The sequence below is a fragment of the Pocillopora damicornis genome, chromosome 7, assembly GCF_964200805.1.
Source record: "Pocillopora damicornis chromosome 7, jaPocDami1.2, whole genome shotgun sequence".
NCBI classification, from domain to species: Eukaryota; Metazoa; Cnidaria; class Anthozoa; order Scleractinia; family Pocilloporidae; genus Pocillopora; species Pocillopora damicornis.
Genome location: NC_142676.1, coordinates 3,687,335 through 3,705,099, shown reverse-complemented (window position 1 = coordinate 3,705,099; position 17,765 = coordinate 3,687,335). Strand labels below are relative to the sequence as shown.

The following is a 17,765-nucleotide window of genomic DNA, read 5'->3' as shown; positions in this document are numbered from 1 at the left end:
GTAAACACGGAAACCATTTTACATTTCTTCAAAATCACAGTGACTGCAGTCTTCCACTACGTTTATTGCGTCTTTTTTTCTCTGTACTTTTCGCCAAATTTATAATAAAAATATATAGGCTGAGATATTCATCGCAGAAGAAAAGGATATTTTAGATTTTATTTTATAGTAAACTACATTGCTGACCGAGTGGTCCTGTGCGCGTTATTCAACGGTTTTCAATACGCTGTATGCAATTTTCAAATTTCTGATGAAACTAAACTTTATTGGGCTTTCTTGGCTTTAATTACGTTTTCATAAATGTTGCACGTTCATATAAATTGCGATTAAAGGTTGAACGTGTCAATCAGTCATGTTCTGATACTTTGACGTTTATTGAACGCCGTTTTTATTTAAAGCTCGAGTTATCGGGGAAAGTTTAGACCAAGGGAAAAAATTAGTAAATTAGTAAAATTAGTCCCGGTTAGCGAGTAGTTCGATTAACAAGTACAAGTTAGCTGATTGTAAATGACTTGACATTTGGTAACAAATCCAGGGGAAATCGCATTTTGTTTAAGTTTGCGAGGTTCTGTTGACAAAGGAAAGGAGGAGGGAGGTTTTCAGGACCTATTTACGACCTTTCTGTATTTACAAGCTGATAACGGACTCTCACTTTCCACTTAACAACGATGATTATCTACAGATAAATGATATTGCTGTTGCTTCAGTCAAAACAAATCATTACGGAATCGCGCCCATTGAAAAGCGTCGCCCGAGAAAAGTGGGGTACCCATGATGCTTTGCGGGCGCAATGACCTAGGAATGAGGTTGCAAACGCTCACCGCCAACTTCGGTCGCTTTAGATCTGAATTGACAAATTCCCAAACGGGAGTTGTAAAATTTCGCTTTGCGTCCGTTTAGAGACAATGGAGATACAATTGGAGCAATTAGCATTGTTTCAAAGTGACGAAATGCTCTTTTCGTCGGTAAAGAGCGAGGGCCGCGTTTGCATATCAAAAGAGCGTGAAGTGTTACCGCATCAAATTACAATAACTGCAAGGGCTAATTTTATTTCATAACACAGAAACCGTTCCACAAAAGCAATATGATCACACCCAGTGAATGTGTCTTGATTGTGTAAAACGTTACTGGCCACTTGCGGTGAACAATCGTTACATAAATAAATTACCCTAGGAATAATGTGGGCAGAGATATTGTAAGCGTGAAATTTGTGCTAATAAGAAATTTGTTCAGAGCACACTCGACACGAGTCCTCTTAACAAGAACTTGACTACCACTGTGAAACGGAAAGGTTCTCATCCGCAATGCAGGCTAACGGGGGGCGAATTGTTGTAAACCCATCTTTTCAAGAGTGGGTTTACTTGGATGAAAAATCTCCCCGCGCTTTTCAAACTCCAATGAAAAGGCAAGTTACGTATTGTGCAGAGGAGGAAATTGGTCGAAAAGAATTCGAAATTAAAGACGATCCGTGGAAACAACGCGATAACCAAAGTAAAGTTGACTTTGTTGAGGCGAAATCAAATGGACGATACTGTCGAGCAGCAATACTGATGTCCATAATCATTGGGTCGTTGATGTCGATCGCTGCATTAGCGCTGGTTCTGCTGATGTTGTTTGGGAAAGTAGGAGCAGGTTGTGGGTGTCAGTCATCAAGTGAAGGTTAGAATATGGATAAAGATCTAACTTGAGAGCGTCAACATATATAAAAGCTCGCCAGGCCATATTCTGGATCTCGAAAAATATAAGTGCAGTCGCGGTCCAATTATGTTTTGCTATCAGTGCTAAGGTCAGTCAAGCAGTTTGGTAGAGTTCAGTTGCCACGATGTACTGTATTGTAAGATGATACGTTGATTTCGCAAAAAATTGCTCAATGTTTGTTTCGCATTAGAACATTGTCATAACAAGTCTGTTCTGTGTTCTGTTTATTGGTGTTATTTTTCGTATCACAGCTATTTAATTGGAAAAAATCGTTGTATAAAAAAATGACGTTTCGGCGACGACATGTCACCATTATCAAATGCAAATTATAGTGAACGTTATATATACAATAGTAAGTGACAAATTATATTAGAATAAACGAGGCGGGAATAAACAAAAGAATGGAGAAATGTTTTAAATACACAGTTTTGCTGGAATGGAGTCATTTTGAGTGTTCAGAGTCGGTCTCTTTTTCCTTATCAAAAGCATCGGTAAAATTTCCGCACAGCCCCATACTACATTATGCATTCAGTTCTTGGATTGAGAAAACAATGACAAAAACAATAGATTGCCATTGGGAATACAGATTTGTTTTACAATAGTATGAGGCTGTGCGCAAATTTTACCAAAGCATCTCGTAAATAAGGCACTCAAATTTTCCGTGGCATTTCTTTAAGATGGTAAACTGCTTGTGAAGATTGGTAGGTCTTTGATAGTGTTTATCCTGTAGGTGTTTACCGATGACGGAATACTTATGCTCCTCGATGCGCAGGTGGAGGTGACGGCTTGTGTAGCCTATTAATTCGAATCACACGAAAAGGATCCTTTAGGAAAAATTGGCTTGTTAATTCTTATTGAAATACCCCGGTGTTTCCTTAATATCATTGTATTACTTCACGGACTTCTTTTTTGCCATTATGACCAATTAAAATTGAAAAAACACTGAATAACGTCACAGCCACTTTAATTCTCACATATAAGCGGCTGACGCTTTACAAAGCTTTACCAGCAAGAGTTCTTTTGTCAGGTTACCCTTGGGCTGTTACAGACTACGTTCGCTACTGAAAGTTTTATTTCAGGTTTAACCAGTCGACCTCTAATAACGTCACCGTCTTTACTAACATAACCTTAAGGGTTAAGAGGTGGGCAGAATGTTGTTAAACAAAATTTTAAGCTCTCACGACTTTCGGATGCCTTGAGGATTAGTTTTGTTTGCTTTCTGTCATTAAAAACTCATTACATTCCTGGCACGTAGGTTAATATTTTCTTAACGGGTAAAGGTGTTATTTAACTTCGTGATCACCGCGGGGTGACTAACGTTTAGTTATATAGAGAGTGAGAAGGCTCCTTTCTGTTAGTTGCGATTTGTTTACATCTTTGACACAATGAACTGAAATAAGCCGGTTTTTGAATGGCCTCCTCAAAAACTCGTGCGTCATGCATTGGTGGACCTTTCGCTGTTGTAAATCCTGCCTTCCAAAATTGGTGCCACGATGATGGTAAAAAGGATAGAAAAGGGTTACTTACATCAATAGTTGACAAAAACTATGGAGCAAAACGGGTGTTACCGCATGAAAACAAGTTTTCACCCAAAGAACCGCAGAAAACGAGCCACGAATCTTCAGGTGCACTCAGGACAAACCGAACTCTGTTGTGGCTGATGGTGTTTCTTTGCCTTGTGTCAACGGCAGCACTTGCGCTAACAATCCTGATGTTGTTCGGTAAAATTGGCGATCGATGTAGCTGTGAAACAAACCCAGGTAGGCACGTAAAAAAAAAAATCAAATAATAAACCTACTTAGAAATATTTCAATTACATTTACTGGACTTGACGACTATTACAAGGATGCAATGCACACTTTGGCTACATTACAATTCTATACCTTCGAACGTTCGAGTAAAAAGGATAAGAGCCCATCAAATATTTTCTGCTGAGTCAATAAAAATTTTCATAAATTCATTCTTTTACGAAGGGTTACACATGGTAGGAAGAGCATTTGTTGATGAGTCGCTTTTAACTCATCATGTGGATAAAACAGGTGGAACTTTCGTTTCTTCACGTCTCAAAGCGTAAAACCGCGCTTATTACATGTGGAAAAAATAAGAGCCGTCGGGAGTATTTTTCTAAGAGACCGGGAGTTTAGAAGACTCAAAGAGTTACTTTCGTACGTGGTTTGTGTTAACTGAAGGTTCTTAGAATACGCATCGATCACTGTTACCTCTGAAGCTAAACCTTCTGGGTTTTAATCGCCATGTTTGAATGACCTTATTTATTTTTTTTAAGGCTTGACCTTGGAGTGATACACGTCGACTAATAACATCTTTTAAAGGGGGATTTGTCTACAGTAGGAATCTACAAATCTTAATACAAAATGCATTTTTTCGTAATACGGTTAACACGTCTAAAGACTTACCTAATTGAAAAGGAAGTTTCGACCACGGTAAAATGTGTCTAACGGCTACCTTTAAAGCATCGCCTGTTAACCTTTTAAAGTTAAGTTTAGAAGTTAACTCAAGAGAAAACAATGTTTTCGAGTTTATATAGATGAAAACTGAGGCATGCTCCACTATTTCTTATGAGGAAATTAAGTCCAGGATAAATGAATAGCGACAACGTACAATAAGCCTTCGATGCGTTCGGAACAAATGAAATCGTTTGAACTTTACCGCTCCATTTCGTTTTATTTCATGTTTGCGTATTATCTATTGTTATACTTGTCTATATTGATTTTGGTTAAGTATGGCAATATTAATTTTCTTATCTGCTTAGGTCTCCCATTGAAAAATCGTTTGAAAAATGCTTGCATCCGTTGTTTGAAAAGTTGCCCGATCACGGTTTATTAAATCTCGAAAAATTTCGTCAATTTTCACGATTATCATTTGAACCTGTACTTATCTAATCAAATCAAAAGCTATTTTGTTGTTTTCTGTTGTTCGGCATATCAAACTTTGCCTGTTGTTATGGTTGGGATTTTTTAATACAATGGGCCTTTTGTTATCCATCCTTAGGGACTTCTATTTAGTACCACGAGCTTTTACTCGGCTTGATTCGGATTCATTCGGCAATTATTATGACAATAAACCGCTCTAACAGTAGATATTTCAAATATAATTGGTTATGACGCTTTTTAATTCTTCGCTTGAGACAGACAGCTTTCTCGCAACTTGTTTGGCGCGCATTACAACAGGCCAGAAAAAATACTTTAAAATAATTGTACCTTCGCTTCAGTTTCGATTTCTTTTACGATAGTTGTGTGGCATATTCCATTCGTATTTTAAGATACAAACTGTCGTCCTTTCTCTACCTCGAAATTCTGCGTTTATTTGCACGATGGTCGGTTGCTATGTAAATTCCTCCTGTTGCTATCTTAGAGGTCACGTGATGACGCGTTCACGGCTTGAGCTGATTTAAGGCGTCAAGCTAAAGGGCTTTTTTCAGTCGTTTATTTTACATTGGATAAAGCTTACCAACCTTCTTTTTTTCATATTGAATGACTATGGCCTTTCACTTATGGCAGAAGAAAGAAAAAATCAGGTTTTTCGAATGACTTCTCCACGAAACGGCTCGTCTAAGATAGGTACGCTACCGGCTAGCAACGGGTTTACAGAAGCCAATACGTCAACACAACCGCTGTGATTTCTGTATTTCTAGAGTCCTGGTACTGAGAGAACAATTTTTTACTTAGGGGGCTCCACTGTTAAGACAAACGTAGAACAAAAACGAAGAAAATACACCCAAAATACCTGTCCTCCTCCCTGAAAAGTATAATTTTGACCGTTTAGTTACCGAGCGTGCCATAAATCGAAAGTTGAAAGTGGACTTTGGTGTAAATGGCGTCGTTTTCGCCGATTTCTTCGGAGGAATCCAGGTAAGAAAATGTCCTGTAAACTCGATTTTCTCCGTTGATCAGTTTAGGCCGCCATCTTGAATTTCCTCAGGCTCAATGTCGAGTGTTTTATTTCATCTGTAGCCCTGAAGGAGACCGTAAATGTTGCGGAAAAAGCCGAAAATGCAGCAAAGGGAAAGGCCATGTGGGCAAATGTGATTCGAAACGACAAGTAAATCGTTTCTGGGAAACATCGCCCATTTTTAACATTCATATTAGGAGCGCCAAACGCTGCAAGACAACTTTCGCCATCTTCAAGTCCAAGAAGATGCTTTATCCAAGAAGGAGCAAGATATCTTGGCTTTACAAAGGGAGACAGATTCTCTAGTGGAGGAATCAGGTTAGTTTCCTACTTGTAAGTGGGTTAGTTGCGGCAAGATAAACGGAATTGATTATTATTTATTCATTTATTTGCCGTTTTGGAATTGTCATTATTTTGATGATGATTCCCTATCCTTGTTTATAGAAAGAGCACTGCAAAAATCAAAAGGAGAGAAAGAGACACTAGACAAAGAAATAAGTGAAGCAGAGGAGACACTGAGAGAACTAAAGGAGGCATATGAGAAAGTGAAAAAGCTGTTGGGGCAAGAGGAATATTCCCGAAGACGAAGGAGTGCTGCTAGCACATCATATGAAATGATTAATGATTATAAGTCGAGCACTAGATATAGGAGAAGGGAAGAAACTAAAAACATTTTAGAATTTATTCATGGGGGTTTTGAAGCTTCATTGTATGGGGCATGGGATTTTTTGGCTGCCAATGCAAGTAATGAAACCATGACCAAATTAATGAGTAGTTATAAGAGGGGCCGATTTCTTCAGGGTATTTTTGAGAGAGCCATTAATGATTTTCAGAAGTCAGAAGAAGTACTGAAACAGTCTGTGGCACTTAAATATCAGAGTTATTTGTCTAGAAGAAAGTATAATCTTGTCTGTAAAACACAAAGTTCATTTTTTAATGCTGAAAAAGAAGTCTGGCTGCCACGTAACATTAAATGTCTTGGAGTTGACTTAAGGTTACCCAAGCTCAGCTTCTCAGATGACAATGTTGACAAGTTTGTGAAAAGTTTAGACATTGGTCATGTCACACAGATCCCAGGGGTATCAGGTGTTTCTCGCACAGTCACTGGCCTGGTGTTTATGATTATTGATTTGCACTTGAGAGTTCCCCATCTTTCTCGTAAACTTGTCTGGTTCAATGAAAATGAAAATCGTTTTATTTTTCAGTTCTCAGATGATGGAGCTCCTGAAACAAATGGGCTGACAATGTCAATAGGAAGTATGGTGTGCTGGAACTTTGGAGATCAGGTACGAAGTAGGGACTTCCAGTACCTCCTCCACTGTGTAAGTGTAAAAGAGAAAGATCAAATAATGCATGACCTCTGGAAGCAGCACACTGAAGAGATGAAAATGTTGGAAGGTAATGTTTTGACTCTTTGTGATAAGGAGTGCACTGTTGAATTTCAGCCAGGAGCAGACATGTCCTGGCAGAGGTGGGCTGCCAATGAACTCAACCAGGCAGCTACATATCCTTCCCCATATGCAAATGTTCATAAAGGAAACATGAACACTATGGGGGGTAGTATTGGAGTGGGTAAAGATAACACCTGGAAGCCTTACACTATGGAAATGAGAACCTCTAATACTGAGAAGGTAAACAATTTTATCGCCTCTCTTCCCCCAAACCTTTCAGAAAAAAATAAAAATTCCAGAAAGTTACAGTTTATGGCTGAAAATGGCATCCGACAGTTAGGTCTACCAAGGATTGGGCATTTTGCAGACAAGTTAAGGCCAGAACCCATGCACTGTGAGATCAATGCCTGGCAGCATTATATTGATCTCCTATATTTAGAGGCAGTAAGAAGAGGAAAGTTTGATCCTTTTGTTTCTGCCCTGGCAGCACCTATAGGGAATAGAGATGGAGATGTTAAGGAGGGACAACCCCAAAAGACTCTTTTGAGGGTTTCTGATATAGACAGTGTTGTGGAGCGTGCCAGAAAGCAAGAAATGTTACAGAAATCAGAGGAGGACCTAAAACAATACCTGCAGAAGACAGGTTTTCCTCATTTAAGGCATGCAACAGGTGAGGGGGGGTGTGGACTGGGATACTTGGCTTCAAGAGTAAAAGAACATTTTAGTGATGAAACTAACAGGTATAACAAATTACCAGTTAGGCTTATTGGCAATCAAGCTATTGCATTGGCTCGATATTACTACCGTTTAGTTGACACTTTAGAAAATGAAGATGAAACAGAGGCACAAACAATCCAACGACTGGCTCTTAGCAAGATAGGTGAGTATCTGAGGAATGCTGGGGGGCTTTTTAATAGAATAGAGACCAATTCTGCTCAGGTTGCAGAACTGAAAGAAATGTGTAGTATGTATTTTAACCTGATGTCTTTGTTTTTTTCATCCAGTGTTAATGTCACAACATGGACAATTGGATATGCCATTCCCTATCATGCAAATTTGCTGTTTACAAGGTATGGGGTGGGCTATGGCATTGTCTCTTTGCAGGCTTAAGAGGCCAAACATTCTGGTGTGAAGGAAGATTTGACCTTAACTAACCGGTCAAATGTAAGTACTGCCACTGGTAAATGGTGGCAAGTAATGCGAAGTAATTATGTGCGCTCATTTTACCTCCCAGAACATCAACCAATGCCCTCTTCTTATACTTCACACTACCAATCACGTTCTCCACCACACTGTCACCAATCAAAGAAAACGATTTGCTCAGTTGTCAAGTTTGTTTCTCCAGTATTAACCTTGTGACTTGTGCAAGCAGCAGAGGTCTGACAGAATCAGTGTTGTGTGCACTAAAACCTGTTGTCTGTAAACAGTGCAATACTCGCTTTGCTGATAACCTGTCATTATTGTCTCATTTAAAGTTCTGCAATGCCACTGAGGTAAGAAAGGTAGCTATACAGCCAACTTTGATGACAGTACCTAGTTTAAAGGAAGCTTTACGAAGTAGAGGATTAAGCACTGCAGGTACTAAGGAAATTCTAATTAAGCGCCTTGAAGGTGCATTGGCTGGGAAGGGGTAGTTGAATTATTTTTTTAATCAACAGTTTAAATCTCTCAAAATATTTGATTTTCAAGTTATTTTTCTTGGCCAAGTTGGTGCACAATAAGGCATACTTGTTATGAGAATGATAACTAGGCTCTCAACAAATTCTGTTTACCAGTAATGTGAGTAATATACCTACTTCATAAGAAAAATATATTTAAATTGGTGCAAAGTTTTTTAAATTAGCTATGTTTGTCAGAGAGGTTAAACCTGTCCAAATGCAAAAGTACTGTTGTCACTGATATCACTTGGTATGCACTGATATATTACATTTAAATCTTTATAAACCCATTATTTTTTTTACTAACTTGCATTTTAGAGGCAGGGTTTCTGCGCTAATGAATTTATGGAATTTTGTACTTTAAGGTTTGGCCACTTAAGCCTTTACATGCTAACAACAGCATGAATATTCTCTATACTGTTCTCAATATATTTTACAAGGTGTTGACAAGGAGAATTTGCTAAATAATCAAGAGCTTCATTAGTTAATAATTATTTCCCTCATTCTTGTGACCTTATGTTTAATTTGGGGTTAATATTGTAAGAAGAACTTAGATTCTAGACAATTTTGTACTTAAAGGTTTGGCCACTTAAGCCTTTACATGCTAACAACAGCATGAATATTCTCTATACTGTTCTCAATATATTTTACAAGGTGTTGACAAGGAGAATTTGCTAAATAATCAAGAGCTTCATTAGTTAATAATTATTTCCCTTATTCTTGTGACCTTATGTTTAATTTGGGGTTAATATTGTAAGAAGAACTTAGATACTAGACATTGTAAGGGGTCAAAGGGTCAATAACTAGTGACCCAGCATTTTGCTTATGTGGACACAATACATTTGTTTTATTAATGGATTTGTCTCAAATAAAAGGTAAACGAATTTGCAGCTTGATAGTTTTAAGAGTAAGATGAAGTATACACAGATAAATGAAATTTGTATCTAAAAGGAGTAATTCTGTATACTGATAGATAATTTCATAAATGAGTCAGACATCATTGTTAGTCAAATAATAAAACAGCTTTCAGCTATTATGTTTAGGTAAAACCATAGTTCTATTTATTCACTCCAATGTATTACAGTCTACAAGATACGAAGATTAAATTTTAAAATATCTGCTTGTATTAAAAACATGTTTCCTTTAGAACTTTGTTTCAGATTACATTCAAGGTTGTCATTCTTTTGATGTATGAAGTTTCGTGACAAGGTCTACCAAAACATTAGCAAGTCCTACTGTTAATTAACTGTCAAGCTAGATAGTGTTCAAATTCAATAGCTTTTGCAAATTGGAGTCCTTTGCAAATCCTTCTCGATCATAGCGCTGCACGCAAAATGTGGTTACTACCCTTTGTTGTTTTGTTGAATAAACCATTTGCAGCGGCGTAGTTGGTGTTACAACAACAATTGACTTGCCGCTGTAACTTTGAAGCACGCGACCATCCTCGGGGATTTTCTTGAAGTGCCGCTTCTTGAGAAAATTCTCTCCTTTAAATCTCGCGGGAGACCAAATTTTTTCTGCAGTGTCGAGCCTCTGGAAAGTTAGCGTTATTCTCTCACCATTCTTGGTTGTGTCCGCGCTTCCCCCGTAGCCTTGTACTAAAACCCAGATATGTTTAAAGATTTGAAATGGCATAAAGAGAGTGATGGGCGCCATAAGACCGGTTATTCTAGAGCGAGCGAGCTTCGCATTAATAGAGAGCCCGATCTCCTTTAGGAAGCCATCCACCAAGGGACCTACAAGCTCCAACTTGTTGCTTGTGAGCTCTTCCAACACGGGATCAAGGTCTCTCATCCCGTAATTAGGTTTATTTTCTGCGAAACGAACCCTCCTCAACCATTCTTTCTCCGCAGAGAACTTCATCTCTACGGAGTTGGTATTCCAAAACCGGTCTCCTCTCTCTGTTTCATCCTCCATGCCGAAGTGCCTTAAACAGAGTTTGTTTGATGTGCTCGCGCTGTTATTATTTGCCGCCATTTTTGAATAGGCCTTTACTTTTCGTGCCAACTGCCGCTGATGATTTCTGCGCCAGCGCGCATCAGAGTTTCGGGAGGAAAACCCATGGCAACTGACCATCGTGTTGCGGGAAAAAGGAGAGAACTTTACACAGCCGACAGCCCGCTCTCCATGTAACAAATTTACCCTTCCGTCCCCCGGCAAGTTTGCCGTTGCTCTAGACAACTTCTCCCTAAGCCCACCCCGAGAAAGAAAGATTTTGTCACATTCAGGTCATTAACGAAGTTTTTTAATCTCGCGCTCGGAAATCGGATACGCGTCGGTTCTTTCAAACCTTTGTTCTTATAACAAAAGAGCCTCAAAGCTGTCAACAATGACAATGCCCATAAAAGGATAAAAAAATCGTGCCATTGTTAGCAAAATCCCAACCCAAAGTTTGATATGGTCTCTTTCAACTTTGATGTAGTTTTGCATGTGCCAAGGAAGCACTCAAAATAATCTTGACTCAGCTCTTTATGAGTGCAGTCACTTACGGCTCTTGTGTCTGTATTTTTACGATTCTTAGACAGACCGGAATTTCATGAAAACCAAAGCACAAATAACGTTAAAAATAGTCTCGAGCGAGCACAACGATTTCCTAGAAAATGGCGCGTCTTTCCGGATTAAAAATTAATCGATTGTCATTCATCCTGTTGCACCAAGGCCACCTTCACTTTGACAGCGCTATTGACAAAATTTCTTCCCATTCAAATGTTTTGACGTAAAGCGATCTTTGTTTGAAGAGCACATTTTTCTAAGGTTATTATGAAAAGGGAAAATCTTGTTGTGATTACCCTCCATAGCTTTTTTTCCTGCTTTTTTTAATTTAGTCCTGTACCAAAAGTACAAAAGTTTCGGTCCGAAGTGGAGAAGGCGAAACAATAATTGTTTTCAAGACTCACTGAGTGTTTTTCCGATTGGCAAAAACATCCCACGACATACAAAAGATTAAAAATGCATCAAGAGTTTATTTAACGAGTTTATGAAACGTAAGTGCTTATAGTCAAAAATGAAAGTCCAGAATTTTCTTGATTGAAAAATTACGGACGATTTCAAACTAAATTGAATCGTTATCTAGCTCAAGAGACCAGGTTTACGACAAGCATCTTTTAACCTAAACTGGACATATAAACGTTTTATTGATACGATCAAATAATCTGGGGTGATGAATATTCACAAATGAAATGTTTATGTCAGCGTTAATTACATTTCGCCCCGTTTCTCGAAGAGCGGATCTCAGTTTTGTGTGTTGGACCTGAGATCGCCAATAAAAATGTTGCTTATCAATTCATTGATTGGTGGTTGTTATGTTCCTTCTTCATCAGTAGAAGATTTTGATTGAAACAATTGTTAAATAACCGCTTCGCTCAATCAAACGGACAATGACCGTCTTCATTTACTGTATTATATGTAATGGCTGACTTTTTTCAGAATGTTCTGTTAGACGAGAAAATTGATTTTCGTTACCTTATTGAGAGCTGGCATTTTTGTAAAAGATTCCACATTGGTGAAATAGGAGCTAGATTTTTTGCATTTTTTGTTCATTTGAATAGTGCACTTTCAAAATTTTTAACTTACTTCTTATACTGATCAGATGAGAACTAAACCAGTCATGAAGATAATGAGTCATTGAGAGCCATCCCTTTCATTAACCATGTTGAAATACTCAGTGCTGAAATTTTCCAGCTCCTCTGGGCGACTGCAACGTCTCTTTTACTCATAACATACAATGATCGATCTTTTACGGATTTCTGAAGTATCCAGAGCCAATATCACATGCAAACAATATGCAATACGCCCTTTCCCCTCGCCAGTATCTTCTTTTACTAGACGACAACGAAGAGAGAGTCTTGCAGTTCTTTTAACCAAAGAGTACGTTATTCGTTAACAAAATTAACGGTCTTTTTAGTCTCTGCGAAAATTTCTTTTCTTTTGACTACGTGCTACTGAATGTACAATTTCCAAAAGAACGACGAAATTATTTCGCCGCCCATCAAGAGTTTAATTGTTAAGTAGATAATTATTCCATTGTATCTACCGGCTAAGAAGCGTTTCATGGTATATCTACTGTTTTCTTAAGTATCTCCATTAGCTCATGGGGACAGTCAGATTTCGGCCAGGGTGACGTCTCTAGAGCAAAAGTTGTCAAAACTACAGAACGAACAGGTAAGAGTATTTCTGTTAAATGCATGATGTACAAGAACTAAATTTCATGTACTGCCTGTCTGATGAGAAGCCAATAGCTGTTACATACCCTTATGGATTCCCCTGAAAGACAAGACAACCGTGAACGGGCCAAAACAAAATCCAAATCTTAATAAATCGTCTTAAGAAAGGCAGCGTTTTTTTTTATCGTTCGTATATTCGTTGTTTCTTTATTACTCATTCAATTCCTTTCTGGATGTTCTTCAAGTCGGAAATGCTGCAACGAGCAGAGAACCCAGCAGATGTTACCTCAGCGTGAAGCCCCACAGATTAATAAATCTAATGAAGCAGAAACATTTTGTCTTGAATACAGTCAGGATTGACGCGAAAAAGTTACTGGAAATGCCTTCCTCCTCTCTGCCCCTTTGGTAATGTCTACCAGTAGAGCTAATCCAGTTTTTTATATCTTTGGTTGCAACAGGTTGTCTCGCCTAACGTGACTGGAAGTTCTCAAAAGGAGTTTACCGTTACGGTATGCGATTCTAGCTATCTATCTTTTGAGTTGAAAATGGATTACAGAGAAAGTTTCCATAGATTCTTTAGGATTGAATTTCCTGTTGAATGTTTATTATTTCACACACCTGCATGGAATCACAGTGCCCGTTGCAAATACTATATATGCTTCCTCGAAATTTTAATTGACATTCGTTGTCCCATTTGACCCTTCTAACAGTGCTCTTAAAACAGAATCGACAAATGATTTCGTGATTTTACGTATTATAATATTTATAACGACAGAGAGCTTTGTGTTAAAAGCAATTCGTGCGAATTATTTTTCATGTCTTCCTGAGTTTGGGCGACCGATACGATCGGTTCGAAAGTGCTACACTGCTATCTCTATGTAAACCCTTCTCGCTGAGCACCTTTAATTTGTTTTTTGTTCGTAGTTTAACCAGACGGCTACAAGACTGCTTCAACAAGACATTGATTCACTGAAGGCCCTCGTGAATGATATGAATAGGACGACATTTGATAAGGTGTGGATGAAATGATTTAAACCTTATCTCTATTTTTGGTTTAAACATAAGGAAACAAGATAAATGTTTTACATCCTATAAATTATAAACCTACCGCTATAAACCTGCATTGCCTTTCCGTCCCTTAAGTTTTATGAAAAAAAAAATCGTGCTGATTTGGCGACACAAATACGATGTAAACTTAATGTAATCCAGCTTTGTGGGTAAACGGATATCAAAGCTACTTGGAAACGAATTTATAATTGTATATGTAGTTCCCATATGTTATAACCATAGGTATGTTAAGAAGTAACCCCCAGCGTTAGGAACTGAGCTTTTTTCCGAGCTTTTCCTCATTTACCAAGGTGAATTGCAAAGAGAAAAACAAACAAAAAACGATCAAAACATCAAAAATACGAAAACTAACTAATTCATGTGATCGTTATGCCAATCGTTGCTTAGATGAACCGATTCAGTTCATCTGGAGTTGGGGCCTACACGTTGGCGAATCAAACAGAGGAGATTTTGAACAAATTTAAAAACCACACCGCAAGCTCTCTAATATCGGTAAGTACTACAAGATGATTCATAGATCTTTACAAAGTTTGAGTAAGGATGTTATTGGGAAAGATTTTGTATGCAATCGTTGTTATGAGCATTGAAATCGACGCTTCCTCATCGTGTAAATCGAATTCGAATCTTCCGCTTTATCTTTACTTGATACAGCTGTTGCATCCCGTCCGCTTTATGCTATTCAGTTGTCCGATTTGAGTTTTGAGACAGGGAAAAAAGCTTTTAATCTGATAGGACGTGGCCAGAGGAGTTTATTACCAATTCATATTTCATATCGTATTCATAACAGGAGCGAAACTCATGTTAAATAGAAAATTGACAAATGAAATGAACTTTTTGGACAAAAAGCGAGTGTTTGTACCTCGAAGGGAGGTAAGTTGTTATAAAGCTTAGCAAAGACTCCTTGCGTACTTTTCCTTTTCTGTCTTTATTGTCATTTCTGCATCAGCGGATAATTAACGCTGGGTTAAACTTTCTTGCTTGATAAGAATTCCAAAAAATCAGGCCTAATTATCTCAGCAATATTTCACCGTGAAAATACCACGGGTGGAACAAAGCTGTGTCCTGTTTTAAAGATAACGATTTGCCAAAACATGTCCGAAGACATTGACATTATTGAATGTATTTTTCTCTTTTTTTTGTTTAAACAGTTGATAAACGCAACAGATGGACTAAAACAAGAAGATGTGAAGTTGAGGACACTTTTGTTAGAATTAAACACCACCCTCTCTACCAAGGTACAAGGCGATATTTGCAGATAACTAATCAAGCGTAGATATTAAGCAATTGGCCGCAGTTCTTCTAGCGATAATCAGTTCTCAACTGGCATCTAAGCTGAAGGGATGAGTTTGTGTCTGTTACGTCTGATTCGGAAATGTTTTCCACATTGAAGGTGTTCACTAAGGTGGTATTATGTCGAGCAATTTTTGCAAATCGTCTTTTTTTCTTTGATAAAACCAAATTAACTTTGCTTCAAGCTCGCAAGCGCTGGAAAATCAATGTCATGAAGGGAGTGAGAGGCTTTCACACAAATAAAAATTCAAAGGAGAGGAAAGGAAAGGGAAAAAGAAAAGAAAGATCACGGGTACGAGCCAACAGCAAGTTCGTAGCTGTCACGCGTTCAGTATGTGCACCTTTCAAGTTTAAATTAGAGAAAAAAGATACAAAAATTGTTCCCTTTATCAAAAAATCATGTTGCAGATAGAGAATGTTAGTAAGCTCCAAGGCCCAATTGGATTGCGTGGTTTCAACGGCTCTCAAGGAGCGATTGGACCAGGCGGACCTCAAGGATTCAATGGTACACAGGGTACCCAGGGTGTTATAGGTCCCCCAGGGTTTAATGGATCAGAAGGACCACCAGGGCCACAGGGACCTAAAGGAGCAGGAGACTTCTTCCAGTGCGAACACAAGACTGAGGATTTGACTGGAAACCAAAATCCAGTCACCGGCAACAGTTTACCAACTCCAGTTAAAGTGATTAAGCGTGAACCAATTGTAAGTAAATTCAAAGGAAAGATTCAAGACTATTCCCTTTGTAATTTTGTTGATAACGGAAAGTGTAAGGTTTGTCAGACTGTTTGCCTTACCTTAACGCAAATGAAAACCTGGGCTATCTGACGTGATACGCCAACATGGAATCATGCATGCTCATGTAATTGGACAACATGTATGTAGGTCCTTTGTATCAGGAATTAGATCGATCTAAGTCTCCATAATAAAGAATAGATGGTAAATTATTAAACAGAAGTAGTCAAATAGTCTACTGTTTTTGTTGTCAGTCAAGTAATTCAAGTATTTTTTTTATTGCAGGGTAAGAGGATCGTTGGTGCCTCATGTACAACAGACCATGCTCAGCTTTATCTGCTCACGACCCGAATAGACCCATCTAATAATCAGTTGCTCTACTACTGTAGCTGTTATGGTCATCATGGAGGTGGCCAGACTTCTGTTAAGTGCGTCATGCATTACTGGGAATGTCCGCTGACCACATGAACGCATGAACTGAACCTTTTTGTAACCATAGCTCATGCAGTGCACCATTAGCCCTGCTCAACTACTCATAAATTCATCCCTGCATGTATGCAATAAGTTTTAAACAAAAAAAATTTGATTTGCAATTACTTCATTCTTTTTCATGTCCCATTGCTTTAAACAAGTGAGAGCCATTTTCAATTCCCCTTTTAAAAAATAATTCAAATAGTACGCGCGCTCTAATTGGCCATAAAACCATTTTACATGAGCGTATGTAAACACGGTTTTCGTTCCTCTTTCATTAGTTATTTTATAAAAGAAATGTAAAATGGTTTCCGTGTTTACATAGCCTGATGTAAACACTTGGGAGTTTGGGAGAACACGAGATCAGCTGGAAACCACTCCTCTTCGCGTCGTGGTTTCCTACGCTTATCTCGTGTTCTCCCAACCTCCCGCGTGTTTACATCAGGCTATGTAAACACGGAAACCATTTTACATTTCTTCAAAATCACAGTGACTGCAGTCTTCCACTACGTTTATTGTGTCTTTTTTTCTCTGTACGTTTCGCCAAATTTATTAAAAAAATATATAGGCTGAGATATTCATCGCAGAAGAAAAGGATATTTTAGATTTTATTTTATAGTAAACTACATTGCTGACCGAGTGGTCCTGTGCGCGTTATTCAACGGTTTTCAATACGCTGTATGCAATTTTCAAATTTCTGATGAAACTTAACTTTATTGGGCTTTCTTGGCTTTAATTACGTTTTCATAAATATTTCACGTTATATAAATTGCGATTAAAGGTTGAACGTGTCAATCAGTCATGTTCTGATACTTTGACGTTTATTGAACGCTGTTTTCATTTAAATCTCGGGTTATCGGGCATAGTTTAGACCAAGGGAAAAAATTAGTAAATTAGTAAAATTAGTCCCGGTTAACGAGTAGTTCGATTAACAAGTACAAGTTAGCTAATTGTAAATGACTTGACATCTGGTAACAAATCCAGGGGAAATCGCATTTTGTTTAAGTTTGCGAGGTTCTGTTGACAAAGGGAAAGGAGGAGGGAGGTTTTCAGGACTTATTTACGACCTCTCTGTATTTACAAGCTGATAACGGACTCTCACTTTCCACTTAACAACGATGATTATCTACACAAAAATGAGATATAAGATAACAGGAGGAGGGAGGTTTTCAGGACCTATTTACGACCTCTCCAGCCTCTGTATTTACAAGCTGATAACAGACTCTCACTTTCCACTTAACAACGATGATTATCTACAGATAAATGATATTGCTGTTGCTTCAGTCAAAACAAATTCATAAAAAGAAACTCGGGTTTTCAGGGGGTCATTTTAACGTCAGATATCTAGTTACGCTTGCGTCTACCTCGCTAAACCTTCCAAAATA

The 17,765-nt window shown here is 38.2% G+C and overlaps 2 protein-coding genes and 1 pseudogene across 3 annotated transcripts; 2 read left to right on the top strand and 1 right to left on the bottom strand.

Moving 5' to 3' along the window:
* Positions 1 to 2,668: 2,668 nt before the first annotated feature.
* On the top strand, positions 2,669 to 17,198 carry LOC149042109 (uncharacterized). Its single transcript, XM_089211516.1, has 8 exons — positions 2,669 to 3,458; positions 12,732 to 12,817; positions 13,278 to 13,328; positions 13,744 to 13,833; positions 14,275 to 14,379; positions 15,036 to 15,122; positions 15,586 to 15,879; positions 16,195 to 17,198. The coding sequence occupies exons 1-8, from the start codon at positions 3,110 to 3,112 to the stop codon at positions 16,375 to 16,377; spliced, it is 1,245 nt and encodes a 414-aa protein (XP_089067642.1). The 5' UTR covers positions 2,669 to 3,109; the 3' UTR covers positions 16,378 to 17,198.
* LOC149042111 (uncharacterized) lies at positions 5,515 to 10,651 on the top strand (annotated as a pseudogene). Its single transcript, XR_016188180.1, has 3 exons — positions 5,515 to 5,567; positions 5,670 to 5,925; positions 6,052 to 10,651. The product of XR_016188180.1 is annotated as an uncharacterized LOC149042111 (transcript).
* Positions 9,510 to 10,732, bottom strand: LOC149042110 (uncharacterized). Its single transcript, XM_089211543.1, has one exon. It carries the CDS (start codon positions 10,730 to 10,732, stop codon positions 9,911 to 9,913), a length of 822 nt encoding a protein of 273 aa, XP_089067669.1. The 3' UTR covers positions 9,510 to 9,910.
* Positions 17,199 to 17,765: the final 567 nt, after the last annotated feature.

What these genes read in the sequence shown, in the direction of transcription:
- LOC149042109 (XM_089211516.1), top strand. Translation starts at nt 3,110, where the DNA reads ATGGCCTCCTCAAAAACTCGTGCGTCATGCATTGGTGGACCTTTCGCT. An exon ending in AAAAGGAGTTTACCGTTACG is followed by an intron (nt 13,329 to 13,743) that starts GTATGCGATTCT and finishes TTTTGTTCGTAG; the next exon opens with TTTAACCAGACGGCTACAAG. An exon ending in CCGCAAGCTCTCTAATATCG is followed by an intron (nt 14,380 to 15,035) that starts GTAAGTACTACA and finishes TTGTTTAAACAG; the next exon opens with TTGATAAACGCAACAGATGG.
- LOC149042110 (XM_089211543.1), bottom strand. Translation starts at nt 10,732, where the DNA reads ATGGTCAGTTGCCATGGGTTTTCCTCCCGAAACTCTGATGCGCGCTGG.